This window comes from Pleurodeles waltl, chromosome 3_1 (genome assembly GCF_031143425.1).
Source record: "Pleurodeles waltl isolate 20211129_DDA chromosome 3_1, aPleWal1.hap1.20221129, whole genome shotgun sequence".
Taxonomy (NCBI): Eukaryota; Metazoa; Chordata; class Amphibia; order Caudata; family Salamandridae; genus Pleurodeles; species Pleurodeles waltl.
The window spans coordinates 975550531-975576569 of NC_090440.1; the positions used below are offsets into that span (position 1 = coordinate 975550531).

At 44.1% G+C, this 26039-nt stretch overlaps 1 protein-coding gene across 8 annotated transcripts in view; it reads right to left on the reverse strand.

Moving 5' to 3' along the window:
- Positions 1-10728: 10728 nt before the first annotated feature.
- The window catches only part of LOC138284854 (uromodulin-like), a 49031-nt gene continuing 33720 nt past the window's right edge, over positions 10729-26039 (reverse strand). For 4 of the 8 annotated variants that reach the window (XM_069224059.1, XM_069224058.1, XM_069224057.1 and 1 more), the window contains 3 exons: positions 20896-20928; positions 13674-13690; positions 10729-11373 (listed from right to left, as the gene is read on the reverse strand). In XM_069224059.1, the coding sequence (XP_069080160.1) occupies positions 11319-11373; positions 13674-13690; positions 20896-20928 (105 nt within the window). In that variant the 3' untranslated portion in view covers positions 10729-11318. Of the gene's footprint in view, positions 11374-13669; positions 13691-20895; positions 20929-26039 lie in introns of all 8 variants that reach the window. The other 4 variants (XM_069224064.1, XM_069224060.1, XM_069224065.1 and 1 more) reach the window with 3 other exon arrangements.

The following is a 26039-nucleotide window of genomic DNA, read 5'->3' on the forward strand; positions in this document are numbered from 1 at the left end:
GAGAACCCCTGGTGTCCCAATGCCCTGTGTACCTAGGTACCATATACTAGGGACTTACATGGGGGCACCACTATCCCGATCGTGGGGTGTACTAAGTCAGGAACAACAAAATTTAGAGGGAGAGAGCACAGTCACTGGGGTTCTGGTTAGCAGGATCCCAGTGAACACAGACAAAACACACTAACATCAGGCAAAAAGTGGCAGTAACCATGCCAAAAAAGGGTATTTAACAGTCGAGGTGAGAGCTTGTGGTGAGTAGGTTTTGTTGGTGATGGTTGTGGTTAGAACTCGGTGAGCAGATTTCAATGAAGATATGTTTTTTTAAGAACCTATGGTGAGCAGGTTTTGTTGGTGACAGTTATATTTAGAATCTATGGTGAGCAGGTTTTGTTGGTGAATGTTGTGCTAAGAACCCATGGTGAGCAGGTTTTGTTGGTGATAGTTGTATTTAGAATCTATGGTGAGCAGGTTTTGCTGGTGATGGTTGTGTTTAGAACACATTGTGAGCAGGTGTTTATGATGGTTGTGTTTAGACCCCATGGTGAGCAGGTTTTGTTGGTGACAGCTGTATTTAGAATCTATGGTGAGCAGGTTTTGTTGGTGACAGCTGTATTTAGAATCTATGGTGAGCAGGTTTTGCTGGTGATGGTTGTGGTTAGAACACATTGTGAGCAGGTTTTCATGATGGTTGTGGTTAGAACCCATGGTGAGCGGGCTTTGACAGTGATCGGGTAGCTGCTCTGGACTGTTGAAGAGCAGGCCCTGCTAGGAAAAAGGGTGGGTTTTAGGGCTTGCACGCGAATAACAGAATTTAAGTACCCATGGTCAGTCTGGCAGCAGAGCCCACTCAGAGGACAGCTATTTCTCACTTGAGTAACAGAATTTGATCATTAGACAAACACAGGCCAATGTGAAGCAAAAAACGATTTAGTGCGTGTGATCGTCAAACAGGGAAAGGACGACCCTGTACCATGATGTGTGCCAGCCCCTTTCAGTGAGCAATGAGAACAGCATCTTCCACGAAGAGGGCGGAGTCATGTCCACCACTCACCATGTTATGTACCTGAGCATTTAAACCCGCCATACCTTGTGAAGAAGACTGATTCACTGGTGGGGAGGCGGTGGGCACTGGAGGTGGGGTGTACAATCATGGCATTCAAGATGTCAGTCAGATCTCATTGCCGGGTGGCGTTCCATGGGGTGTTTACTGAGCCATGGTCAGGGGCTTCAAATAACCTACCGCAGCCGCCTGTAGCGGAGGGCTGGCGACATCTAGGTGCCCAGCACGGGCAAAAGGGGCCAATACAGATGAACACGGGTCCAGTCACGAAGTGTGTTGTCCTTGGCCAGCACTGTAATTGACGACCACGCACGCACACACACGCACGCACACACGCGCTCGCTCAAAAGGGACGTCCACAGGCTGCCAGAATGAAGATGCAAAATACAGCACATACCTTCCCTCGTCTGCGCCCAGTCAGTAGTGGTGACCGAAGGAATAGGGATTAATTATAAAGCATAGATCACAAATAGTACTTTAAAAAAAGTTGGTATTTTTTTAACCAACTCAACGGCACATCGACTGTGGATCTCAAAGGTATGAAAACCAACGCCAGTCCTATCAGCTTTTGAACATGTTACCTCGAAGCCACACCTCCTCTCTATAAAGACACTTACATCCCGGAACTAGCTTGGACCCAAGAAAAGGATGAGAACGTATTAAAAACTGAAAGGTAATTACCTATAGATGAAATGCTGATTAGGTTCATCACCCTAGTTTACATTCCCATTTATTTTTCTTTATTCCTTATTAAAATTACATAGGCAATCATAACACACAGATGTCGTGTTACTTCAGCCTCTGGGTTGACAGACAAGCGTCTAAAACAGTAAGAGATGTCCTTAAAAATATGTAGACCCAAGGTTTCAGTCAGGATGTGAATTGTCCAAATGTCTGTTTTCTATCTTAATGTACCACAGAAAATGTTTAAGCGTCATTGTGTTTAGGCATAGCAAATAGTAACCATTTTGGCCCATATTTATGGATGGTTAGCGTCGCTTTAGCGCCATTTATTTTGGCGCTAAAACGGAGCTAACCTAACTCCATGTTTATATTTTGACGCTAGACCCGGTTAGCATCAAAATATTGGAGTTAGCGGAATGAGATGCAAGGTAGGCGATCCCGTCCTAAATACGACTCTAACCCCCTAGCACCATAATTATTTCCAGGTGCAGAAACTACACGCAAGGAGGGCGTAGACCTAAATAATGGTGTCAAACCTGCTTAGCGCCATTATTTAATGCCTCGGTCAGACCAGGTGTTAGGGTGCAGGTAGGCCCATTTCCATGGTGGAACACCATGGAAAGGGCAGAGAGATTCCCACCCCAAGCCCCAGGAACACCACCACACACACCAAAGGGACACTACAGGAGGGGGACCCCATCCCAGGTGAGTTGAGGGAAGTAATGTATATTTTTTACTAAGTACCTTTGGGGCCCCTTACATGGGGCCCCCTGTCTGGCACAGGGTATGTTGGCCTTGCCCAGGGACACTAGTCCCCTGTGGTGGACATTGGGGTGGTGATAATGACTCCTGTCTACACTTAGACAGGAGTATTTTTTGGCTGCTTGGACGTCATAAAAATGACGCTAGGCTGGTTAGCGGCATATTTTTTGCCGCTAAGCAGCCTAACCTCATTTCAGACCCACTAGCAATATTTTCCCTAACACCATACCTGACCGGCTAGCGTCTTTTTTTTTAACACTAGCCATTCCTTAGCTCCATCTTGCATCATTTAATAAATAGGGCGCTAAGATGGCTCTAAGGAATGGCGTTAGCCGGCGTTAAGGAAAATTATGCAAAAATGCGTTATTGCAGTTTTGCGTCATTTTTCATAAATAGGCCCCTTTGGGTATAAACTGTTGAGGGCAAATTTATGATCCCAGTGTGATGCCTGTAAGCCACTTTTTGTGACGCTCTGGCGGCGCAGACTGAATTATATCTATGAGACCATGCAAAGCCACTTTCATATAGATATGGAGTCTGCGCTCAGGAGGCGTTCCATGGGCGTTGCAGTGGGTGCAATGGATTTTGAAAACTTCCCCAGGTTTACAAAACCATGTAAACCTGGGGATGTGACAAAACCTTACACCTCCTGAGGTGAGACAAAACAAGGAGAAATAAATGTATTTCTCTTAGTTTTTTGTCTTTCCATTTGTGCTGCATTCTGCCTCTCAGGATTGTTTTAGTGCAGGAAGGTGCCCCTTCCGATACAAAAACAATCCTGCCGACAGCACAGGAGGGGTGCCATGGTGGCTCTAGGCTGCCGAAACTGTGCCAGTGCAGAGGGAGAGGACAGGAATTCACAGTATTTCATAAATACACTGCATTCCTGCCCTTTCACTTTGGTGTAGGGCAGCGCAGCAAGGTGACTTGCTGCGCTGCCCGACGCCAAATCCCCGTAAATGAGGGCCTTTCATTTTTAGGGCCATGCGTGCAAGCGCTCTGGCCTGTTGTAATTTGTCTGTGGGCTTTTAACCATGCCCACTCTTGCTTTTATTCTTTGTTGTGGTAGTCTTAAATGCTTCATTTTTATTGGTGCATTTTGTGAAATGTTCCTCCTTTTTGTGCTGAGTTCACTCCCAGGCGATTTCACTAAGTGACCATTTTGGTAGCCATCATGCTTCCTCCTGTTACAGCATGTGATGGCCCCTCCTCCGGTTTCGGTTTGCCTTTCATCCCAGCTGTGATCCTTTCTAGACATTCATGGAGGGAGCTAATAACTTCCGTGCTCACACTCGTGGCAGCCTTGGCACTTTGAATTGACCTGCTTCTGTCAACTGTTTTACTTTCCATTTTCAATTTTTGTGGCAAGAAAAGTCCAGTTAGGAATTTGCAATGCTAATAGCTCTAACTCGAGCAAACGCGAGACCCATTGCATTACAAATGCTTATTTCAACCAATGCATGCCTTGCGTCACTCTGTAACCCTTTGCACTACATTATGCCTGTGCCATAATGTATGTGAAGGGGGCGTTCCCCTGTTAGGGGAGCTAGAAAAATGGCGTAAGGAAATCTATGAGATTTTCTTTCGCCATTTTTTACGTCACTTTTAACGCGTGCTGAAAAGTAGCCGTTAAAAGGGGGCTTCCATTCTTTAGAATGGGGCCCTATGTACTCTGCAGGAGTAGCGCCAATATTTTGGCACTACTTCTGCAGAGTACATAAATAGTGTCATTAGAAATTAAGATATTGCCCCTACCCTGCGCCATGGTGCGCCGTATTTTAAATACGGCGCACACATGGTGGTGGTAGGGGGTGCTAAGGGGCGCAGGGAAAGTGGTGCTGCTCTCAGTGCAGCGTCACTTTCCATAAATCTGCCCCTTTCTTTTTGCTTCACAAATTGCTGCCGTCTCTCACACACACACACACAACACACACACATGTACACTTGGAGAAAATTCTGATAAAGCCAATGACAGACTTGTCTTTGTAAAAAAAATTCCATCCTACTGCATAGCTGCACCGCATTCTGATACTCATGAGTACAATTGTTTACTTAACATTTTCAACAAGCTATTTGTTCACACTGTATTTTGTGTCGATTCCCTAACCCTAAGCATTATTGTACCACAAGCATAACATTATATTCACCAAGGTCACACGCAAAGGATGTGAGTGGTCATGCCTCAGACATGCCTCTCACGGAAAAGCTTACAGATCCCTTCAATGTTTCTCTTTTGTAATCTGCACGAAATATGCTTGTATTAAAGAAAACTATCCTGGATGCTCATTCACAGGTCACATAACGTTACTTCTTCCGACGGCATCAAGAGTAAATGTTTCATGACATCACTTTGAGTGACGTCTTCAGGGTTTATGGTCACATGATGTCACTTCCAGTGATACCACTGTTTGGGAAAGAGGCGGGTATGTCACTTCCACTACCTTTGGCGATTTGGCAAATCAACATCTAGCAGGACAGTAGGGTAATACAGGCTTCTATCCGTACACTCATGCTTTACACAAAAAACGTCTTTTTGTAAAATAAAAAAATACACTTGATAACATGGATACGGCATAAGCCCAGGGGTGGCTCCTCCGTAATAGTGGAGGCGCGTCAAACCCCAACTCGGAGTCAGGCAGAGACAAAAAAATGATAATAAAACAATTTTATTATCATTTTATTTGTCGCTGTCTCTCTGACAGCCATGGACTCTAGGACAGGGCGGGACCAGGCCATAAGGAGGAGGAGTGATAGGCACTGTAAAGTGCGCATGTCGGTTTGGCTGGCTGTCTTAGGCCGGCCAATCCGCTGTGCGCACTTACCTTTCTCCAAACCAGCTGTATTGCAAAGCTGAGTGGAGAAATGGCAGAGGCTCCCTGTGCCTGAGCGAGCGTCAGACCAGCCCAATCAGGCTAATCCCGGCACTGCTCTCATGCTTGGTACAGCATGAGAGCAGTGTCTAGATTGGGTTGGTGGTCTGTGCATTTGTGGTGAGTGCCGGGAGGAGTGGGAGTAACTGGCAGTGGAACCGGGAGCAGCAGCGGCAGGTACTTTAAAAAAAAAGTATTTTTACACCCCCCCCCCACATACTTTTGATTGGTGGCGGCTGCCATTACATAAGCCCATGCATCAGCATTTTCCCTTTTCTTTTTTGGTAATCGTATGTGCTTGCAGAAAACCATTGGGAATGCTGTATATTATATATTTAGGGTCTGATTTAGAGTTTGGTGGAGGGGTTACTCGGTCACAAACGTGACAGATATCCCGTCCGCCATATTACAAGTTCCATAGGCTATAATGGAATTGTAATACAGCAGACGGGATATCCGTCACGTTTGTGACGGAGTAACACCCTCCACCAAGCACTAAATCAGGCCCTTAATCAAATACCATGAATAATAAATCACAACTTTTTTTGCAAGAGCACAGCACTATCTGCTTTTCTTTTTCCATGACATGGGTTGCAAAGAATGAATTTCACAGTGGTTCTCTATTTCAGATCTACCCTTACTAAGTCACAATATAGAATTTCACAAACCATAATATACTGTCTACGATCCAGCCTCAATCAGTGCAAACTTCTGGGTTTAATAATTCAGGAGGAAATTTCAATGCATCACTTTCCTGGGTTTGTCACTTACATCAAATCACACATGCACTTCTATAGTTTTATCTATAGGGCTGTAGATAGAATTTATAGTTTACTAAACATATTGGGTCTTACTAAGAAATGCATGTCTGGCACTAATTTCACTTTATGTCATCCCACTTTTATTGATCCTAATGGAAAAAACTCTCAGTGAAAAAGGCATTAATTTCGGCTGCATGCATCCTCAAAAAGCTATTTTTAGGTCTTTCTACAGTCAGTTTTATCTGTCTAGGTTGGTCTATGTCATGAATACCTTAAACCCACAATAAGAATAAGCATACAGATATTGAGAGTAGGCACTGGGTGAGCCTCCTTCAGCCATTTGCTCTCATGAGTTTTTCATGGTTTACCACTGAATGGATGAGAGGTCCATCAAGCCTACGGCATTTTGTGGAAGATCACGTTCCTCTGTTACTCTTCCATTTAGGTTTTAGTGGCGGGCTTCTAGAATTAAGGCCTGATGTAGAGTTCGTGGACAGGTTACTCTGTCACAAATGTGACAAACATCCTGTCTGCTATATTATAAGTGCATTATACCCAATGGGACTTGTAATATGGTGGACACATATTTGCCATAGAGTAACCTGTCAGCGGAACTCTAAATCAGGCCCTTAGTATTGCACAACTTGTTTCCATCAGTTTCTTCCTCGTCCTCCCACCTTGTTTGTTTCTTTTATCACTTTCTCTCCCTCTTTCACCAGTGCTTGAACGAGCTGTCCTTTATGCTATGTTAGTTCATAGAAGGTTACATTGCCCCATCGCTTTGCTTTTGGAGCTGCACTCCAAGAACTATCCCTACAATCCCTGGGCCTCATTTACAATGTTTTGGCGCAGGGCAGTGCCGCAAGGACTCTTGCTGCGCTGCCCTGCATAAAAAAAAGGGGCAGGAACGTGCAGTATCTATTTATACAATGCATTCTTTTGCTTTCCCCTGCGTTGGTGCACAATGGGCTGCCATGCGCAAAGGCAGGCACCCTTGCACCTTGGTGCGAGGGTGTCAGCGTTGTAGTGGTGATTGTTTTTGTGCAGGAAGGGACATCTTCCTGCACAAGAACAATCATGAGAGGTTTTTTCCTCTTTCTATGTGTGCTGAAGAATGCAGCACACATAGAAAAAGGAAAGAACAAGGAGAAATAAAGGTATTTCTCATCATTGCGCCTCCCTTACGCTTCCCCTGGGGAGGCGTAGGTCTTTGACGCATTCCCAGGTTTATGAAATCTTGTAAATCTGTTAATCTGCCAAATGCCATGATGTTACGTGGGAACACTCACCATAACGCCCATGGCATACCTCCCTATTGCAGGGTGAGGCAACACAGCAACTTGGACTGCGTTGCCTCACTCCACATCTACAAGGCCATGAAAAGCCATGCGGGGTGGCTTTATGCAGCCTTGTAGATATGGCCCATAGTGTGCGCCACAGGAGCGTCACAAAAGTGACGCTCGAGTGGCGCACGGCGGCTTCTAAATAAGCCCCCTTGTCTCTATTTTCCTGCTCCACACTTTCCTGATTTTGGTTCATCCTTGCCTCCCTTCACATTGCCACCTTACCTCATTGCTCTTTGGCATCGCAAAACATTTTCTAGAAAAGAGTTAACGAGTAGTGCTGGATATTGAATAAAGACCCAAATTTAAGAAAAGTGGTTCTGCATTATATGTAGCACCACTTTTCTTGCACTGCTTAGCGCCCCCCCTAACGCCACCATGTGTGCACCGTATTTAACATAAGGCGCACCATGGCACAGGTTAGGGACAATAGCATCATAATTTATGACGCTATTGTTCATTACAAGATTAGCGCCAAAACATTTGGTGCTAATCCTGCAAAGTACATAGGGGGCCATTAAGAATAATGGTGTGCCCCCTTTTAATGCCTGGTCTGTGCAGGTGTTAAAAATAGCTGCTAAAACTGATGCAGTGGAATCTCATAGATTCCACTGCGCCATTTTTGCGGTCCCCCTAACGGGAAAACGCCCTCCTTGCATACATTATGCCTGGCGCAAGACATATTGTGGCGGGAGGTATTACAAAGTGGCGTAATTCATGCATTGTGCCACTTTGTAAATCTGGTGCACCGAATTTGGCCTCGTTGAGCCACATTAACATCATAAAAAATTATGCTAATGTTGTGCAAGGAGGCGCCAGGCCTTCTTAAATCTGGGCCAAAATGTGTTTCTTGTACATACAGGTGACCAGTACTATGTTTAAATATTAGGGAGATTTCTTCAGAACCAGAGTGCTTTCATTGCAGTGATAATGACTATCTCCTGCATAACCCAGCATTGACCTATTTATATAGGACAAAAAAAACCTTGTGAAAAAGTGAAGCAAGTTTATAGTACTTGTGTTGAAACCAAGCCCTCTCTATGATCTGTCCTGCTGAAAAAAATTGCAATTGAGGGTTTTGCTACTCTCTAGGTCTAGGGACCTCTAGTAACAACTTACAGTCCTGCAGCCTGCTACAGAAAGGACCTGTGCCTCGCTGGAGGGACCGCTAGTTACAACCCAAGTTCTGCCAACCTGCTGCAGAAAGAACTTGTATCTGACTTGAGGGGCCTCTAACTGCTATGGTCCTGCAGTCTGCTACAGAAAGGGCCAGTGTCTGACTCAAGGAATAACCTCTAGTAACATCCTATGGTACTGCAGACTGCACCAGGAACGTGCCAATTGCAGCTTATCAAAACATTTGGCTGAGGGTATTCTTGTGTGTTTTCTATGCATTTAAATCTCATGTCTTGAGCAGGTGCAGAGCTATGCGTGAAAGATGAAGCATTGCCAGATTCTATAGGTTTGACAAGCATTTCAAGCTACAAACTACACCTATTTGTTTTAGTGGTGCTTGTTAAAAAGAAGCAAGACCTCAGCTTTGCCTCTACTTTTTTAATCAATCAGTCATTAGATATATAAAGTGTGGCTTATCATCCCGGGAGGGGGTATCCATGCGTTGATGGTTGTCCCTACAATCTTGTAGCTACTCCTAAAAGAGCCATGTTTTGAGCTTTCTCCTGAAGTCGATGAGGGTGTGCGTGGTCCACAGATGAGGTCATTCCAGATCTTGGCTGCGTGGTAGGAGAAGGCACGTCCTCCGCTGCAGCTGCATCTAACTCTTGGGACATGGGTGAGGGTTATTGATTGGAGCTCCCTAGTGGGCCGGTGAAAGGAGAGTCTGTGGTTGATGAAATTGGGTCTGATGTTGTGGAGGTCTTTGTATGCAATGGTGAGGACCTTGAATGTGTACCTTTTGTGCACAGGCAGCCAGTGGAGACCTCTGAGGTTGGGGGTGATTTGAGGCCACCTGGGGAGATCCAGGATGAGTCTAGCAGCTGTGTTCTAGATGGTCTGGAGGCGGTGGAGGAGTTGGGCAGGGAGTCCGACGAAGAGGGTGTTTCTGTAGTGTAGTCTGCTGGTGATGATGGCTTGGGTCACTGTCCTTCTGGTTTCAATGGGGATTCATTTGTACATCTTCTATAGCATGCAGAGGTTATGGAGCAGGAGGAGGTCACTGCGTATTTCTGTCATTTGAGGGTGACGTTGTCGATGATGATGCTGAGATTGCATGCGTGGTCAGGGGGTTGTCCGAGCGTGGTGGGCCACCAAGAGTTGAATGTTCTCTGAAGAAAATGCCTCAGCAATCTTGAAGGCAAAAATAGTGCACCACTTCTAAGTTAATTTTCCATTAGTTAAATAAAGTGTATTGACTCATAGTTTTTGGATGCTGTGATATAATGAGATCAAAATGCTGGACATGCCTGGGGGAGTTCTGTGTTCCATGCATTGATAAAGTAAGATTATTTACACATTCCTGCAGAGTAGTTTATTTTTTGGAGTAATACACTAAGGGGCATATTTATGAAAGGGTTGCGTCCGATTTGCACCAAGCACCATGGTACATGCATGACGCAAACCTCTAAGTCAGATTTTTTAAGCCACTTTGCGTGGTTATGAGGGGCTTCAAAATTCTGGAGTAAGGCAACTCAGCGCAAATCGCTAAGTTGCCTTACTCTGCCCTCGGTAGGTGTTCCATGAGCATTGTGGTGGGTGTTCCCAAGCAACTCCCATGGATATTGATGCATTTCCAGATTTACAAGGATTTGTAAATCTGGGAATGTGCCAAAACGTTATGCCCCCTAGGATAGGCGTAACAAGGAGAAATATCCTTATTTCTCTACATTTTCCTCTTTCTATGTGTGCTGCATTCTGCATTCAAGCCCCTCTGAGGATTTGTTTTTGTGCAGGAAGGTGTCCCTTCCTGCACAAATATAATCCTGCATGCAATGCAGGTACCCTTGCACCATGGTGCAAGGGTGCCTGCATTAGCGTTAGGCAGCCCATTGTGCACCAGCACAGGGGGGAAAGTCAGGTATGCAGCATATGCCTTAAATACAGCGTATTCCTGACCTTTCTCGATGATGCCATGCAGCACAGCAAGGTGACTTGCTGCACTGCACTGTGCCACTTTCTAATAAATATGACCCTAAGATCAAAGCATAGGAACATACACCTCCTCCGCACCCCCACAGCCTCACAGAAAAGTAATCAGCACATAAGTAATCAGTCCTATATAAAACAATCAATACTGTTGATGGATTTAGTTTTAATCACAGAATCAATTGGTTAAAGTTCACATTTGCATAAATGTACTTCTTTGATTTTTGGTCTTTTGACACTAATATCACAAGGCAATTGATTGATGCTATTGTCGCTGAGAAACATCCTAGTTGGCTACTACCAATCTGGTGAAATTTCCCCCTGGCTGCTCTATAGAAAAAGAAACTGACCATTCACAAATGAAGAAGGTCATCTGCCTTCTTTTTAAACAAACTGTGAAATAAGAAAGGTTGATTGTTCTAAAAGGGCATCAGGTTCTTACACTGCAGGCTGCACATCATAGGAAGATATGTAAGTGCATGCCTCGGTGTACCTAACGTCTGTGTGAAATGCAGAGTTAGCCTTCACTCTCCACACAAGTGCAGGGAGTGAGTGAGCTAAAATGGGTTTGTGGATACCACAGTGTGAAAGAGATCCCTGATTGAAAGCAGAAAAGGCCCTGTCCCTGAGTAGTGCAGATTACAACAGTGAGTCACAATGGTTATATGCAGTTAGAAAGAAGTCCTGCGATCTCTGGTTGGCGGAAGAGACTCTCTTGTATTCGTTCACCACACCATCATCCTTTGAACCATGGGAAGTCAACGAGAGGAACCTGCACCAGAGCTGGACGTCTGCAACAGAGGAGACATACAAGACACCAGTGAGGTAAGTAGCAAAGGGTAGTGGAGGGCAGGTAATACAGCAGAACTGTACTTCCCTATAGGTTCCTGTGGATCCCAGGAAACCGAACCCACTCAGTGCCATTTTAAGGATTGTAAGGGCCCTGGGCAAGACATACTTTAGGGCGGGCCACGTTCAGAAAAACTTTAAACTTTTGTTACCAAATTCTTGCTAATTCAAGCCTACATGAAGCCAACAATGATAAATTGTATATTAAACTTTGTTTAAATATGTCTTGTCTGGGACCCCAAAATCCTTAAGATGACACTAGAGAGAGAGAGAGAGACAAAGTCCGAAGTAAAGATAGACAGAAAAGTTTAGATAACAAAATAGAATAGACAGACGTCAAGTAGAGAAAACGTTCACTTATCCAGGAGCCCCTTGAAGGTGGATGCCCTGGGCAATTGCCCACTTTGCCTAACCCTCAAAACATATAGAAATGAGAAATGCCAGTCTTAACAACCCATTGTTCTAACAAGGCGGCTTCGGTCAGCGCTTAAACTGGAAGACAGACAGACCTTGCAAAATACCAGCCCATAAGTGCAGACAGAACATTGCCTCTCTGTGCCTGTCTGAATTTATTGAGAAGTGCGGAAAATATTTTATTCATGATTCCTAAATGTGAAACTCTGAGCTGATCGTTGTGCTGATTTTTAGTGCAGGTTTAACATAAGCTTTGTCAAAACCAGTTTTCACTTCTCCACACAGGGAGAACTAACTGGGACAAGAAGGACAAATCAAAAAGTATATCTTCATTTTTTTCTGCTATTCAACACTTACAAATGTAGATTTACCTCTAAATGTAGACTTACACGTCTCTGCCTCCTCAGATCAGGGGGTGGAGCCTCCTATAATAATATTTATGAGTATTAAGTTACTACTAGTAACTTTGCACACATAGGTGGAGATCCTCACCATTTTGGTGAAGATCTCATTACGGAGAGGTATAGGGATAATTATTAAAGTATAATACACTTTAATATAGGGTTAATTATTAAAGTATGATTCACTTAAAAAAAAAGATACAAAATATTTTAATGCAAATTAATTTTTCATATGTATTTTTAACCTAGAACTAATAAATAAAATGTTACAGTACATTAACTCATCAAATAAAATGGGCATTAAATAATTGATTAATTTAAACGATAAGTAATACAATTTAAACAATACTTGTAAAAACACCCTCACTGATATATTTATTAAATTTTAATATTTAATGCTGTCAAAAATTATTACTTATTTAAATCATTTTTTATTTTTTAATTAGGGTTTACACTTTAATTTCATTTTTTAATTAAGTATTATTAATTTTGTAATAAAGTAATTAATCAATACATATATGTAATTTGTATCACACACACATACATATGTAATTAATGCTGAAATAATGTAACTTGTTTAAAATTAATTTATATGGGCTGTGATTTTATTTTTCTGCTGGCTTCGTTTTTTGGTGGGAATGTATTGCAGTTACCTATGTGTGGCCATTTGTGGACCTTGACTTACTGCAAGGCTGGCCCCCAGGGCACATGAGCTCGTTGTTAGAGCTTCAGGGCTCTAGGAAGTTTAAACATAGAGGGGCATATTTACATGAAAGTGGAGCATCGGTCCAGATGCACCACTTTTCTTGTGCCCCCCAAACGACACCATGGTTGCACCATATTTACAATACGGCGCACCGTGGCAGTCGTTACCACAACAGTGTCAAAATATTTGGTGCTGTTGTGGCGCTTTGCTGCTATAGTGCAAACAATTTTGGAACTAGTACAGCAAAGCACAGGGAGAGCCATAGACCAATGGGTAGGCCTTGGGTAGGTGTTAAAAATGACGAAAAAAAATGATGCAGTGAAATCTTGTAAATTTTACTGGGCCATTTTAACAGGCCTCCCTGCAGATGAACACCCCCCTTGCATACATTCTGCCTGGCGCTGGCATAATGTGGCGCAAGGGGTAACAAAGTGGCAACATGCATGCATTGAGCCACTCTGTAAATATGGCGCGGGGAAATGGCCTCCTTAACTCCATCTTATGGTAAATAAACGATGCTAGGATGGCGCGAGGTGGCGGTAGGGCTTGTAAATATGCCCCATAGTTCGGAAATAGCAATGGTCTTAATCTTTTGTGAGTTTTTCACTTCTAAACCCATCTTTAAATTTCCCTAAGCCCCTTCACTCAGTAGTAAATATTCCCCATTTTCAAGCCACTCCTCCTTTTCCATTTCACAAGTATTATTAAAACACACACCTACCTCCTTGGTAGAGATCCCTGCATAGAAAAGATAAGAGAGGCTGAGGCGATGGTCTCCAGCTTCAGGTTACTGATACGGCATTTTGTAGTATGTGACTAGTACGCCTCTAGTACTACTTTACAAATTACAAAACACAGTTTGAGATTAGGGTGTCATTATGAACAGAGTAGGAGGTATTTATAGGTCTGGTCTAAAACATCTTTAGTTGTTTAGCTGTCTGCCACTATTTGATAACAAAAATAATACATTTATACATACATAAAAATAATAATACATAAAGGAGATCTGGGTCAAGATCCTTTAGCCATTGCTCAACTGGAGTGTCATTAAAATGTTGTTTCTGCCCCCAAAGACCATAGTCGGAAAAAAGACCAGCCCGGTTCTGCCATTAGCTGTGCTTGTAGAGCCAGTCTCATTTTAGATCTTTTCCACTGGACAGCCGTCCAGTGACTGCAGTACCAGTCATATTGTGCGATGGCATTTTTGACATTTTTCCCCTTTATTTTGGAATCCCCTTTGGTAAGGGGAGAGGTAAAAGAGTCCTTGTCCACCATCACCACCGCAAACGCACAGCCCTAGGATCTGTTGTGTTCAGTGCACTGTTGAGGCCAAAGACAACAGCACTTCTACCGCACAGAGAAAGTTGCTGCAGGGCAGGTGTAGTGCTCAGCACTAGTGTTGTCTTTGAGAAGTACTCAAGCACAAAGCATCACGGTTTGATCACTAAATATAATAAAGAAATTGAACCAAATCACTTTGAGATTATGGAGGTGAGTGAGCTCTGCAGCTCCCTGAGCCTAACACTGGAACACATTGTATCACCAGGTTAGTAGGGAGTGTACTGCTATATTTATTATAGTACGCATGGTCCCATAGAGATACAGGAGATGTATTTTCTTTTTCCTATTGGCTGCAAGGAAAACCAGCCAGGAATCCAACATGGCATTGAATCCATCCCAGTAATGTTAGGTGAAGTGATACTTGTGAGGCTTTACAGTGCCTGATGGGCTATATAGGTGAAATCTGAAACAATTTCAATATGGCGGCTGAATTTCCTGGTGCAGCCTTCCGAAGGATGCGTTCTGTATAACCAACACAAAGCACCCAGTTTGGCACCAATATGGGAAGTGTGTCCTTTTGGCTCCCTGGCTACAAGAATGCATGTAAGACAATTCCTCTTTTTGTATGGTCATCGTCAAGTTTTTTGACTGATTCTGCCGGTTTTTCAACTATAAAAGTGCACTGAGAGCTTGGTGCCAGTGCCCTGACCCAAAATTGTAAGTCAAATTGGTTATACCTAATCATAAATAACTAACTTACCTGTAAGTCCCTAGTATATGGCACCCTGGTACTCGGGGCCCGTACGTTAGAGGGGTATCCAAGGGCTTGCAGCACTGATTGTGCCACCCTGGAGGTCTACCCAAGTAAAACAGGCCCCCCCAGTCCGCTACTGCAGACTGGTAGGCCAGTCGTGCACTGCAGGCCGACTTTGCCATTGACAACCACTTCTCCTGGACATGTGTGTAAGTCACCTCTCTGGCAGGCCCACCGAGCCCTAAAGGCAGGGTGAAACATATGACACCGGCAGGACATGTAATTTACATGTCCTGGCAGTAAAACACGGAAAACTAAAGTTTTTACTGTAGAAAGACTTGGTTGCCCAATTGGCGAGTACAGGGTTACAATCTGACTCCACAACTGTGCTTACTCCTGAATGGTGTGACCAAAGTGGGCATTACAAGGTATCAAACAACTCATTACATTAAGAATGACTTGTATCTCAAGTCGAAATTAATGTAACTTGTTGCAGTGTGCAGCTTTAGCAAATCCTTTCGAGGCACACATAGAGCCTGCACCACGAGACAGCTGGAGGGACGTTCCAATAACTCTCCTCAAGGAGCATAGAAGGATTGCAGGCCAGGGAGATGTCACCTTCCTCCAGCAGGAAGCCACCTAGGTGTTAGCCCCAAAAGGCAGGCTTCAACGGTGAAGCCCCCTTTGAACAGCAGATGTGGGACATCAGGGGAGGGCTGCCCCATTGTTGAGGTAGACAGGCTGGCACACAGAGCAGAGAGGGGAAACCAGTTGTCAAACTGGTTTCCCAGGGGCATGTAGCCCTGTGGTAGCCACACCCCGGGGGTGGGCTACTGAGGTCTGTACACCAGGAAAAAGGTCTTGCCATCTTCAGAGTGGGCAGAATGATGCTTCCTGGGATAGCCAGATGCCACACTCCAAAGGAAGTGGTCACTAGGTGGGAGGAAACCTGGTAGCCTATTGGCTACTAGCTGCATCCTTCCATGAAGGCATTTTCCGAGCACAAGAGGGGCACCCAGAACTCAGATCTTGACTGACTCAGAAGAAGGACTGAAGACAAACTGCCCTGTGGCACTGAGGAACCAGCAAAGAGAGCCTGCACACATGTTGCTTCCAGTGTGAGAGAAGCGCCAAAATTGGTTTGTCCAGGCTAACCCAGCATTACTTTTGAATCTAGGTGCATACATGTGCCCGCAGTTCTCGGGCACTTTAACACCATGGGGATTTGGTGCGGTCTGAAGTGCGCATTTCGGACCGGCTGTTGCAAGACAGGCAGCCAATTGGACATGGGCGCTTGACTCTGAACTGGCAGCTTCACAAGCTGGTGGCTGGTTGGTTTTGCGTTGTCGGTATGAAGTCAACCACCTTTTGTACGATCCGTTCCTTCCCTTCCTTTTGACCCAGGAGGAAAGCCAGACCAGCCCTGAGCATGTGCAGCACACACCAGCCCCTGCTGGCACATCCAGCCTGACCAAGCTGCAAGAGGTAAGCACAAATAAACAGCTTAGTTTACAGGATGTCCGCTTCTTGGCGCTAAGTCATTAGCTTCCCTACCTCTAAATGCCCAGGACTCTTTTCTTACATCTTTGCACCACACCCTGAGACCTCCCTGCTTAGTCTGCGCTCGTTGGCTGTTAGCGGCTGTGCCCCGTGTCTCAGAACTTAAAGAAAGGGAACTGTGAGGTAAGATGCCCAGTGGGTCAAAGAGCTCACTGTAGAGATGTGTGATTATTCTGCAAGCCATGGGTTAAAAAAGAGAGTGCGCGAATGTGCCTGCTGCACAGATCTGTCTGTGGTCTGCCAGTCCCTGTTAGTTGGATCAATGGGTTTGTGAGCTGATGTGTGTTCTACAAACAGTTGTGTGAAACCTGCAGGTTACAGACTGAAATCACAGTAAGATCTATAGGGTTGAATACACTTGCGGCAGAGACCCGTGTGTGTGCAGCTTGCATGTCACAGGATAGGATCCCAGAAAAAAGTTCATGTGACTCATGCACTACTGTGGAGCTTTTTAGCAACCTGATGGTCGCAGGTTTAAATCCAACGAGGACAGCTCAATGTATTAACTCCCTCGCAGCAGAGATCAGTGTGCGAGATGCTGATTTACAAGTTTCATTGAAGAAGCGGCAACTAACTCAAGCCGTGCACGTGTGTTACAATGCGTCCATTTATCCGAGCAAGGGGGAGTTGCAGGCTGGGGAGTTTGTTGGGGATGTCTCTGCCGGCAGCTGTTATTCTTGCTGCGCGACACGTTCAATACGTAAGGAGTCCCTGTCCTCTCTCCCGTGACCATCACGCAAGCTGGTCCAGGGGGTGCCTTATGAACAAATCAGTGGAAGGCAGTGTTCTGCGGCCTCTGTTTTCACTGGGACTAACTGCAGCAGTTGAAAAACTAGGCCTTTCAGTTTTCCCAGTGAGCCCACCAATGCTCTGTATGGCAAGTTTCCTCCCCTCTTACTAACTGCTGCACAAAGCGCTATGCCGGGGGTGACACTGCTGTGACCTGCAATGATTAACACAGCAGCGTCACCCCTGATGTTGGCTGCCTTACAACACGATAACGAGTGGCTGACTGGAGCGGATGTGTGTGACTGTGTAAGCACGTGTACGAGAGTATGGGCCATATTTGAACCCTGTTTGCGCTGAATTAGCATAATTTTTTAACTTTAATTCAGCGCAAACCTAACTCCATATTTATACTTTGTCGCTAGACCCGTCTAGCGCCATTGTAATTGAGTTAACGTCATTTTCTGGACGTGAAAACCTACCTCGCGCCAATGAGATGCAAGGTAGGTGTTCCAGTCCAGAAAATGACGATATGGCCTTAGCGCCATATTTATCCCCCCATGCTAAATTCATGCACGGGGGAAGGGGGCCTTTAAAAAATGGCACTAAGCTTGCTTAGCGCCATTATTTAACGCCTGGGTATGGGCACTCGTTAGGGGATCTGTGGGCATGTTTCCATGGTCAGAGACCATGGAAGGAGCCCACAGGTGCCTTTCCCTGGCCCCAGGGACACCCCCACCCACACCAGAGAGATACCACAGGATGAGGGACACACCCCAGGTAAGTCCCGGTAAGTATTTTCTTTTTTCTTATTTTTCCCGCTCAGAGGCCCTGGCTTGGGGCCCCTTGCATTTGCATTACGCAGGCCCCAATGGCCATGCCCAGGAGACAAATGTCCCCTGGGCATGGCCAATGGGGTGGTGGGCATGGCTCCAGTCTTTATGAAGAGGGGAGCCATGTCCATGGAAGTTGGCGCCAGGAAATGGCGTTACACTGCTCAGAGGCATTTTTCTGCCTCTAAACAGTGTGGCACCATAATTCGGCGCACAATCTCCGGTTTCCCCTATGCCTCCCCCACCCAGTTAGCATCCCAGCTCTAGACTTTTATATGCAACGCAGTTTTGCATGTAAAAGTATAAATATGGCCACATGTTGCCTGCTGTTGTTTTAAAATTATTTTTCAAAAATATGAATTCAGGAACATTCCTGTGTCCCCACCCTTATGACAATGCTATTAGTGAGTTGGTGTACACTGTATTTGTGGCCTGGTTTCCCACCTTAAACAACATTATAGTCTGTCAAATCAAACATGAGATGTCTTTCTACAGAGCAAATCCTCTACTTGTGAATTTTAAGGGCCACTCGTGATAAAAAAGAAAAGTGAGGCTTGGTAGAATAAATAAAATATTTTCTTAGGATCACACAGTTTGGTCAAGTAGGGAAGTTGGATTTGGTCAGAGGATTTTTACTTTTACATTATGCAGTTCAGATCTTGGGGCCCTGAAAGTTGGAAACAACTTTAACACCCACCACTTTCAAAAGTCACCATCTTCCACCGGTGCAAGCAGAATGCAACTACTAACTGTGATTTTTGAATCCACGCAAGGCTACCTTGTGTGGTCGAGTGGCTTGATAAAGCTGGAGAAATGCAATGCAGCGCAAATCACTATGTTGTGTTACTCTGCCTCTGGGAGGTGTTCCATGTGTGGTGTGAGGGTGTTCCCATGCAACCCCCATGGATTTTGATACATTCCCAGATTTACCATAAGTGGTAGACCTGGGAATGTTGCAAAACTGCTACACCGCCCCAGGTGAGGTGTAACAAGGAGAAATATATTTATTTCTCTTTGTTTTTTTCTCTCCCCGTATGTGCTGCATTTTGCAGCACACATAGAGAGGAAAACGTCTCAGGACTGTTTTTGTGTAGACAGGTGCACAAAACAATATCCCGCCCACAATGCAGGCACCAATTCACCATGGAGCAAGGGTGCCTGCATTGGCGATAGGCAGCATATTATGCGCCACCATTGTGAAATGAAAGGAATGCAACGTATGTTGTTCAGTACGGCCCATTCCAGTCCTTTCCCTATCACGGAGCACAGCGCAGCAAGGTGGTAAGTTCCTAAATATTCCCCCATATATTTACTGCGCCTCTGCAGGTCACACCACAAGGAAACCTTGCATTTCACTGTCCATACTACAGCTGCTCTGTGCATGCTAGATGCTTGCTTTGCCGCTGGACATACTGTGACTTTCCTGTGTGTAAGGTTGTATTGCAGCTCAGCTGCCTTATGCCACACATGCCCTGTTTGTTGCTGTATAAGGCAAAGTTGCACTGCAATTGTCCACTCTATAACTGCTGTCTGCATGATGGAAGCTTGTCCTACTGCTGCACATGCTGCACCTGTGCTGTGTGTGAGTGAGGGACTCTTGTGCTGCTGCACATCCTGCACCTGTGCTGTGTGTGAGTGAGGGACTCGTGTGCCTCTGCACATCCTGCACCTGTTCTGTGTGTGAGTGAGGGACTCTTGTGCTGCTGCACATCCTGCACCTGTGCTGTGTGTGAATGAGGGACTCTTGTGCTGCTGCACATCCTGCACCTGTGCTGTGTGTGAGTGAGGGACTCGTGTGCCTCTGCACATCCTGCACCTGTGCTGTGTGTGAGTGAGGGACTCTTGTGCTGCTGCACATCCTGCGCCTGTGCTGTGTGTGAGTGAGGGACTCATGTGCCTCTGCACATCCTGCACCTGTTCTGTGTGTGAGTGAGGGACTCTTGTGCTGCTGCACATCTTGTGCTGTGTGTGAGTGAGGGACTCGTGAGCCTCTGCACATCCTGCACCTGTTCTGTGTGTGAGTGAGGGACTCTTGTGCTGCTGCACATCCTGCGCCTGTGCTGTGTGAAAGTGGGGAAAGATTGCACTGCTGCAGCACATAATCCTTTATACAGCCTATACAGTACTTATTACATATTACACATTACTTAAATATGTATATGATAGGCATTAATTGATCCAATAGGATGTTACAGTTGCTAGGCTATTTAGAATGTGCCATTTTCTAAGTATTGATACATTTTTGTGTATTTCAGATACTGGGACAGCCTGTTTTGTTTATTGGTAAACTTGTTTTCTTTCATTACTGTATTTTGCCCTTTCATTATGCTATTATCAAATTTGTATTGTACATTTATGATGTCATATGTTTGACATATTTCTTTGTAATGTATGTTTATACTGTAGCATGCAGTGTTATATAATATAACACAATTTTTGATTTTTGAAGAAAGAAAAGATATACCCCATGTGTCTCTGAGGCACCGATGTTGCCTGTTGCTTGCTTGCTTTGTGCATTTGAGGATGTGTACAAGCATTTGTCTACCTCAGCTGGACTTTTTATTTATTCACGATTCTCTACTCTAATAATCTAGCATATGTTTGTTGACCTGGTTGTAAATAAGCTGAAGTGATATAAAATATCTATTCTGTTAGTGCAACATAAATAGAAAACTGAGTCGTTTGTTCGTGCAAGGCTTCGTGCCACCATGAGGTATGGTTGTGTGCAAACTATACAAGGCCCTGCTGATAGCACTGCATGTGAATTCAGAGATAGTGAAGCCATTTACCACAAGTTGAACCTGGAATCTATTCCTCGAAACCTGCAGGGAGAGAAAGAGGTGTATTTCAGCCAAATGTTCACAAAATAGTGTTTTCTCTCAGGATAACACAGTCAATTTTACAATTCATCAAGTAGAAAAGCAGCAACTTTCCAGGCCCACTGACTACGACTACGTGCGTAAATGGGAAATATAGAAATGTAGGTACTCACTCTCTCAGAGTGCCTGTTTGCTAGTCAGAAATTCTGGTATTTTCCCATTAAAAGTATTCAACCCATGTTGAGAAGTGCTGGTACTCTCAATTTCAAATTAAAGTGCAGGCACTCTATGAGGCCATGCAAAGCCACTTTGCATGGCTTTGAAAGGCCTCACAGATATGGAGTAAGGCAAGGCAGCGCAAATCGCTGCGTTGCCTTACTCTGCGCAAGGCAGGCGTTCCATGGGCGTTACAGTGGGTGTTCCCCTGCAACACCCATAGATGTTGGTGCATCCTCAGATTTACAAGAGCTTCTAAACATGGGGATGTGGTAAAACCTCACGCCTCCTCAGGGAAGGCATCATGAGTAGAAATAGCACTACTTCTCATTTTTTCCTCTTTCCCAGGATTGCTTTTGTGCAGGAAGGTGCACAAAAACAATCCTGTCTACAACACAGACACCCTTTCGCCATGATGCAAGGGGGGCTGTGTTGTCACTATTGCCTAAAAACTGTGCAAATAAATAATAATCTTTATTGTTTAGTTAATAAAAACCATAACAATCATCTCATAAAATTCTATAAAATTCCGTAAATTCCTTGGCCATGAAACTATGCGAGGATCTAAAATCAGTTTCTTAATTCTAAGATGCAAAAAAGTGCGTGATTAAGTATGCATCCTGGATGGCAGGTTTACGTCTTTGGTGTGTGCAGTCAAGAATTTGATAAATTTGCATATTGATTGTGCATCATTAGGATCAAACATTGACATCACCGCTGACCGTCAGGAACGAGTCCAATTTCTCATAAAAAGCGGTTTTAATAGTTGTCTGCTGGCTTCTTTTAAGGCTGGACAAATACAAATCAGGTGAACCTGAAACTGTGCATTCTACCCTTTCCCTTTGACAAAGGGCAGCACAACAAGGTGACTTGCTGCTCTGCCCTGCGTTGAAAGCCCATAAATTTGGGCCTAAAGTTACAGCACCCTCTATATTTAGATCTTCACACAACCATGTCTTCTGCTGGATTATTATATCACATTGATCCACTGCTTTCTCTGGGAGGCCCTTCTTCCATGTATTGTTATACCCATATATATATATATTCCATGGCAAGAGAGAGAGGTTGGATGAGGTGGTTGCTAGATAATCTACCTTACTAAGTTTCCTGTCACTCCAACCAACAGCCTCATAATTTTCTAGGCATGCAAATTGATTTAGTGAAACTAAGAAATTTGTAGTAACCACAGTCCTAATGTTACTATGTTGCTACGCTAAATACGGCACACACATGGTGGCGTTGGGGGGGGCGCTAATGGGCGCAACAAAAATGACACCTCATATAATGCAGTTCCACTTTTCTTAAATTTGGGCCAAAGTCCTTAGGCCAAACTGCAGTTGAATTACAGGTTTTTCATTTTCTTAAGTGACAATCTAGTTTTTGGAGGGACTGTGGGGCTTATGTACAAGCCATAAGCACTGCCATGCATCACTTTTTGTGACGCACCGGTGGCGCATTGTGCAGGCCCATATCTACAACCCCACTCAAAGCAATTTTCTGTGGCTTTCATGGCCTTGGAGATGTGTGTAAGCCAACTCTTGGCAAGTCGCTGCATAGCCTTACACTGCCTCAGGGATGCATTCCATGGACGTTGCTGTGGGTTTTCCCACACAACACCTATGGATTTTGATGCATTCCCAGATTTACAAGGCACTGTAAACCTGGGAATGCATCAAAATCTTATGTCTCCTCAAGGTAGCCACAATAAGGAGAAATCTCTTTATTTCTCCTAGTTTTTTTCCTCTTTCTTAGTGTGCTGCATTCTGCAGCACACATACAAAGAGGAAAACGCCTCCATGGATTCTTTTTGTGCAGGATGGTGTCCCTTCGTGCACAGAAACAATCCTGTCTGCAATGCAGGCATCCTTGCACCATGGTGCAATGGTGCCTGCATTGGCGCTAGGCAGCCCATTGTGCTCCAGGGCAGGGGGAAAAGGCAGAAATACGCCGTATCTTGTAGATACTGCACATTTCTGCTGTTTCCCCGTGGTGCAGGGCAGCACAGCAAGGTAATTTGCTGTGCTGCCCTGCACCACGGGCTAAGGCCTGGTGTTTCAGATTTTTTTAACATCCATTGGTCACCTGCCTACATGGCATTTTGTAAGCCCTGATGTCCCAAATGTAGATGGTTTGTCTGTGTGCCACCTGAGTAGCTGTAAGTATTTAAGTATATGTTGAAGTGAAAGAGGGCTATCATTGGGCCTTGGGAACTTCTAACTTTTGCAAGAATACAGGTGAGAAACAAGGAGACAGTGAGACGATTTGTTACAGGTGAGGGAGGACTGAATCTATTTTAGGACCACACCCTGAGTTCCCTTGTCATATACACCTTTAAGTTGAAGTTGATGGTTCACATTATCAAATGCTGCTGAAAAATCAAGAACAAGGAGTGCAGCAGCTCTGTGTGAGTTTACTGTGCCACAAAGGTTATCCCAAATTGCACTTTTTCTAGGTGATATTTCTCAATGATATCTGAGATATGATTGAAAGTTGCCTTTTCAAGTAGATGGTCTGTTTGATGTAGGTCTGGAATTGTCTGGGTTCTTGTTGCCCACATCTATTTCTTTACGACTGGCATGATGTAGGATATTTTTAGTTCACTCAGCGTTTCCTGATGATATTGATTCATTTACAATGGCTCTCCCTAGTAAGGCAGCAGAGGTTGCTGCTACGACCTGCTTCAATATATTTGGTGAGGAAGGGTAGCAGATGAGTAGGCAATCTTCATACTCATACAAAAAACAAGAGCATGTTTCTTTTAAGGATAGAAGGTTGATTGAGCATAGTTTTGATATTGTGTTAATAATTCAAACTGTTTGAGAGCTGGCAGTCTTTATTAAAAATAAGGTCTCAAACCCTGTAGCTTTGTTTGAGGTTTTTTGCAATATAGGTCAAGATTTATTTTTATATAAACACTTTTTCTTGATTTCAGGCACTGCAGTCTTTATGCAGGAACAAATGAATAGACATCCACAAGCATTCAAACATTTAGTCACTGGAATTCGCATGAATAATGCGCACAGAGTTGGTTAGAAACGTTATGTTACATCAAGAACCAATGTCCCAACAAGGACCTTTTATCTTCTGATATTTAACAGGTCATGCTCTTGATTGGTATATCAACTTCTCAGTATAGGTGCAATGGTCCACCCCCTCAAAACAGTTGTCAAAAGAATGTGACTATATGGATGGTCAGTAGTGTGCAGTGTTCCATGTGACCAGAGGACACCCCATGCCCAAATAGAGAGCTTGCTCAATAGGATCTCTACAATCCTCCCATAATTCGCAGAAGACCTAATGGCAACAGTAGATCAACTCAGTTTCACAGGACCGTAGTGAGGATATTTTTCACCTCAGAATTCTTGCGAATGATTAGCCTGGTCTCAGTTGCTATTTGTTCTCTGAAATTCTTTATTAATTTTTAATATTTCTTCCGTTGAGTTGGGGCCCCCTGAAATATGTTGGGAGTACTGAGATTGCTTCACCTTTGTAATTGCTTCCTTGTAGATTCTGTGTTGTTTCTGTATCAGTTTTCTTGCCTGTGGGTTATATGTTTTGCTTCAATGCCTTTCAAGAATTTTGATTTTAGTTTTTATACGCATTTGTCTGAATTGACCCATTCCACATTTTGTTGTGGTTGCCTGTCAGGCTTTTAGCGGGGCAACTTTGTCAAAAAACCTCAGTGAATGAGTGGTGGTATTGTTTGGCAGTCATTAGTGGATTCACTGTTCATGTTCATGAGAATTCCTTTGAGAAAGAGTCCATTTTGAAACTTTAACAATATTTGATAAGGAAGATGACATGGGACATTGAGGGTAAAAGTAGCACAATTTGGAAGGTCTAAATTGATACAGATTATATGATGATTACTCCAGGTGATGGGCAGTGTTCCTTTGACTGTGATGATGTCCACTGAGGTGAATATGACATTGAGGATATGGCCCACATTATATTTGGCTCAAGAAAAGCCTAATTGTAATTGAACTCTTAAAGGTTATTCAGTAGGCGTGTGGTATAATGGTAATGTGATAGCCAGGTATTGAGATCTTCTAGGATCAATAGCTTAGGGCGGTCAATTGTGATATCTGATACCAAGTTGTCCATGTTTATCACTTTGTGTGTGTGTCTTGAAGGAAGATTGGAAGGAATGAAGTAGTGAAATTTGGGATGGTGATCAGAGAACAATTCAGACCTCACACCCCAGTGTTGATTATTTAGTCACACGTAGTTGAATTTTGTACATTACAGCCAGACCTCCCTCTCACTTCTGATTTGGAAGATTTATGAGGAGTGGAAGTTATCCACTGGGAAAGGTTTTGAGGAGGATGGTTGGGGAATCATATGCCTACTCATATCAGAGGTCATGTGCAGGCCTTAGTTTGGACATTAAATTTAGAGGTTACTGACTTACTCATAACAGCCATGTATTTGGGCAGACCATCATTTGACCGAACTATCTATTCCAGTTGTGAAATACTTCAGCTCACTGAATAAACAAATGTTAGAAAATGGAAGCAAGTTAACATCAAAGAGATGGAATCTCTGTTTATTCAGACAAATCTGATACTAGGAGAGTCAGTGTCTCAGGCTGAAAGTGATTGTACAACTTGGCTAACAGCAGCAGTAGAGAGGTTTGCACCACTGCAACAGCAACGTATAACCAAACTAGCAAAGCCTGCTTTATGTTTTAATAAAGAACTTCAGAAAAAGAAACTTCAACCGCACCAGCTTAACTGCCAGTGGCGCAATAATGACCAGAAAGAAAACAAAGCTAAATAAAAAGAGGGGCAGATTGAACATAAGGCAAAGCTACAGCAAGTGAAATTCAACTATTATAGCAATAGGATATGGAACAACTAATAAACAGAAAGAAACCTTAAAAATCTTAGACAATCTTA